The sequence below is a fragment of the Hyaena hyaena genome, unplaced genomic scaffold (genome assembly GCF_003009895.1).
Source record: "Hyaena hyaena isolate Hyena2069 unplaced genomic scaffold, ASM300989v1 scaffold_700, whole genome shotgun sequence".
NCBI classification, from domain to species: Eukaryota; Metazoa; Chordata; class Mammalia; order Carnivora; family Hyaenidae; genus Hyaena; species Hyaena hyaena.
The window spans coordinates 453983-458143 of record NW_024081331.1 but is presented as its reverse complement, the minus strand read 5'-3'; the positions used below and the strand labels follow the sequence as shown (position 1 = coordinate 458143).

General features: G+C 62.1%; 1 protein-coding gene across 1 annotated transcript in view; it reads left to right on the top strand.

Moving 5' to 3' along the window:
• Positions 1-3695, top strand: part of CLSTN3 (calsyntenin 3) — a 28104-nt gene extending 24409 nt beyond the window's left edge. The window contains exons 17-18 of the mRNA XM_039217509.1: positions 2395-2597; positions 2833-3695. Coding sequence (XP_039073440.1) covers positions 2395-2597; positions 2833-2973 — 344 coding nt within the window. The 3' untranslated portion in view covers positions 2974-3695. The remainder of the gene's footprint in view (positions 1-2394; positions 2598-2832) is intronic.
• Positions 3696-4161: the final 466 nt, after the last annotated feature.

Sequence of the window (4161 nt, the reverse complement as noted above, 5' to 3'; positions counted from 1 at the left end):
CGCTTTTGAAACTCTTGATTTTTGTCCGTGGCTCATTTAAAAATCCTGCCATCTCGCCGGTTTCCAGCTTCATTCTAAACGAATTAACTATACTCGTTTTTGTCTTTCCTGTGATCATTTCTTATTCCTGGCCATCAACGTGCCATTTCCGTCACCAGGCTAGAGGCTCAGGAGAACACATGCATTTGATGAAGGTGTCTTGTCGTCAGCAGTGTCTCTTGGAGCAGGCTCACCTGCTGTGGCCTCAGCTCTGATGTGCAGAGGGGCGTGTGTCCACTCCTTCTAGAGCCTGAGCTTAGCCACAGGGGCCACCTGCTGGCAGGGTCACTGTTCCTGGATCTTGGCCACCGACATGGGGACCTGGGAGGGACCATTTCCTGCAGATGGCCAGAAAAAGCGCCTCTGCCCTCTTCTTCCCCCCGCCCCCATCCCTAGGCCGTTGAGAAATGCTGCTCCATCTCTGCCCTAGAACCAGTGCCCGGGGAGCCTGCCCGCCCTGTTGAACAGAACCGGCTCTCATTGGCATATGGCCCAGGGGAGCTATGGGTCGGGTCAGGATGGGGACCAACTTGGCGGAGAGCCGTTGGGGTGGCCCCAGGGAGGTGTGAGGCTAGCGTGCCTGCTCAGGCAGGGCGACACCAGGTGCACACACCTGGTCGGCCCTGCAGCCATGGCAGCCTGCCGTGCCGCTTGCTGGGGAGGAGGGGTGTGCGACGAGGGGTGCAGGGGGCTCCCGCTGTCGGCTTCTTTGCGTTCTGCTCTCTCGACATGTGAGTCTTAACAGCTGTGGGTAAATTGGGGACCGGAGAGACACGCACGGGCCGGCATGCAGTGTGTGTGCGCGTGTGACGCACCCAGGTAATCAGGACTTGGTAACGGGGCTGTGCGGATTCTGGGCCTCACGGAGTGTCTCTGGTTGGGCGAGCTGCTGTGTACACGGCGAGCAGGGGTGTGCACCCATGTGGGGCGTGGCGGCCCAGCTGCCTGTGCGGGCCCTCAGCCTGGGGACACGTGTGTGGGCTCTGCACCTCCGCTTGCTGTCCCTGGGGCTGTGGGCTCCCCTGCTCTGCGTCCTGGTGCTTCTCCGAGCGCTGTGTGTGTGCGTGCGGGGGGCAGCCAGGGTCGGGCTCGCAGCTGCCTGCTCCGTGGCCCTCACGGCCCACGTCTGTGGGGTCTACATCTTCCTCCAGGGGGGTGCCTGGTGCGCCCAGCTGGCGGGGAGCTGGGTGACACTGCACCTCCGGTTCTGCCGGGCCCTGCTGGAGACCTTCACATGCATCCCTTGGCTTCCGTTGTGGGAGCAGGCTGCCAGGCTGCTGGTGCGGGCAGGTGTACAGACGGGCCGTGTCCTGGCCCAGGTGCAGGGGGTGGCCGTCCTCGCCCAGCTGTGTGCCCACACGGCCTTCCTGGGGCTTTGTTGGTGCGTGCACCTCTGCTTTGCTGCCATCAGCTCCACGGTCCGTGTGCGAGTGCACGCGCCTTTCTCTGTCTCGCTGCCCTTCACGGTCCGTGCGCCCCTGAGCCTCGGAGTCCGAGTGAGGCTGCGGGGCCAGAGGCATGACAGGGCCCAGGGGGAGGTAGGTATCCCTCAGGGGGAGATTCGGGAGGAGCAGACGCCCCAGGTGTCCAGGAGGCCCAGACCCACAAGAAGAAGGGAGGAGTCACAGAACAGGAATGAACTCAGTTCAGGTGGGTACGTGCGCTGTCCCCCAGCCTTGGGTGCCAGCAGCTTCTTCTGGCTGCCAGGCCAGGCTTGGGCCTGCTTCTCAAGATGCAGGAAGACACTCCCTCCTGTTGCACCGTTCAGCCGACATGGCTGCCCTTCACCTTCGCCCACTGGACGCTGAGCTCCTATCCTTGCTCTCTGCCTGCTGCGGATAGGGTGCTCTGATAGCACTGCCCATCCCTCCCTTTGCACACCTCCCTCCCTCTGCTTCTCTGTCCCTTCGGTCTTAGCGGCTCTTCAGCCCCCTTCCCTCCCTATCGCCTGTTCTTCTCAATAGGGGTCTCCTTCTCCTCTAGCTTGTTGTACAGGATACGCCCCCCTACTGGACCATCCTGTCTTCTCTCCCTCTCTCTTAAAATGTTTATTTAACATTTACAGAGAGAGCACATGTGAGTAGGGGAGGGCCAGAGAGAGAGGGAGAGAGAGAATCCCAGGCAGGCTCCGCACTGTTAGTGCAGAGCCCGACTCGGGGCTCAAACTCACAACTGCGAGATCATGACCTGAGCTGGAATCAAGACTCACACGCTTCACCCACTGAGCCGCCCAGGCGCCCCCATCCTGTCTTCTCTTACTCCAGGACTCCCTCTAACCCCGGTCCCCTCCCCCCCCAGCCTCCCCCCTCCCCCAGGGACCAAGGCCCTCACTGCGCTGCTCTGCTCTCCCCACAGTGGTCCCTAGCGCAGCGACTCTCATCATTGTGGTGTGTGTGGGGTTCCTGGTGCTCATGGTCGTCCTGGGCCTCGTGCGCATCCACTCCCTTCACCGCCGTGTCTCAGGGGCTGGCGGGCCTCCAGAGGCCTCCAGTGACCCCAAGGACCCTGACCTCTTCTGGGATGACTCGGCGCTCACCATTATCGTGAACCCCATGGAGGTGAGTGGCACTGGCAAGGGGGTGGGGAAGTCTAGAGTCCAGATTCAGCTGGAGTGCAGAGTGGCCAGGCCCTGGGGCGAAGCTCTGGGCAGAGCTGCCTGGAGTGGGAAGGAGAAAGGTTTAAAGGGAGGTTGGGGTGGGGGTGGGGCCCTGAGACAGCATGGCCCCCAAAGGGGAGGCTCTGGGGTGTGTGCAGACCACCGAGCCCTGTGCTCTCTGCCCCTGCCTCGCCCAGTCCTACCAGAATCGGCAGGCCTGTGTGGCCGGTGCTGCCGGTGGCCAGCAGGACGACGAGGACAGCAGCGACTCAGAGGCAGCAGACTCCCCCAGCAGCAACGAGAGACGCATCATTGAGACCCCTCCACACCGCTACTGAGGCTGCGCCCCTCCCGGAACACAGAGAGATTTCTGTCCTGCTGAGACAGACACACCCGCAGAAAAGAGAGAAGGACATTCTCAGAGAAGAGACCAAGAGGGAGAGAGCCTTCCGAATGAATCGTCCTTTACTCCCCAAATCCCAGTGGGCCGCGCTGGGGTCTGCCTCCCCCCTGCCCCCCAGCCCACCTCCCTCCTGTGCCTCTGGGCTCCTGGTCCCCAGAAGACTTTGGCTGCCTTCTCTGTCCCCAAGGCAGTGGCCCCTTAGCTCGCCCACGTCTCTGTCTCTCCCCACCAGCTGGGCGCTGCATGGGGTGGGGGTCACTAGCAGCGGCAGGGGCCGGCGGGATTGGAGGGAACCCTTCCCTACCCTCCTGTCCACACAGGCCTGTCTTCCCCAGGCTTCCTCAGCTGGGGGCTTCTCCTCCGTCCCCTCCTCTCTCTCTTTCCATTTCACCCTGGGGATCCCTGCTGCTTCACCTGGCTCACCTGCCTTCCTTTTCTGTCCACCCCCCACCCCCGCCCTTGCCTGAGGGCCTGCAGCCCCTGCCCCTTCCTGTGTGACCTGGTTGTGGCCAGGTTGTGGGGAAGGCGGGGGGACGGGGCCCCAGGTGTATTATATATAATGTATATTTTTTCATGTTGCTGTGAGCGCAACCCCTGTGTTCCGTGTGCAGCTCACAGCCTTGTGTGTGTGTGTGTGTGGCATCGTCATGTCCCGGGGGAGGGTGGGCAGGGGATGGGTGTGGCGAGGGAGGGGACGCACCCTAGGGTTTTCAAATAAAATGACCAGAAAAAGCTCCGTGAGCTGCCTCCTGCCTGACTGATCCTGCATGGGTGCTACAGGCCTGGCAGGGGTGAAGTGAGGGGGCGGGGCCAGCCAAGCGCCCCCAGATAAATCCCCAGAAGGCCAGGCCACTGGGTATGTGAGGCTGTGGTCCCCACCGCCTTCTTCCTTCAGCACCGCCTAGAAAAGCATGGACGGTTCAGAGGATCCACAGACGTCTGGGCTTGGCAGGAGACGCTGTGAGCCCTCCCGTCTCTCGGACGTTCCGCCTGTAGCTTCTGGCCCCGGAGTCCAGGGGGAGAGCGCAGGCGACCCTGCTATTTGTAACAGGAGGATGAGCTCCGGTTCATCTTTCCCATGTAGTCGGGGCGGTAACAAGACAGGCTCATGTCAGAAGAGGGA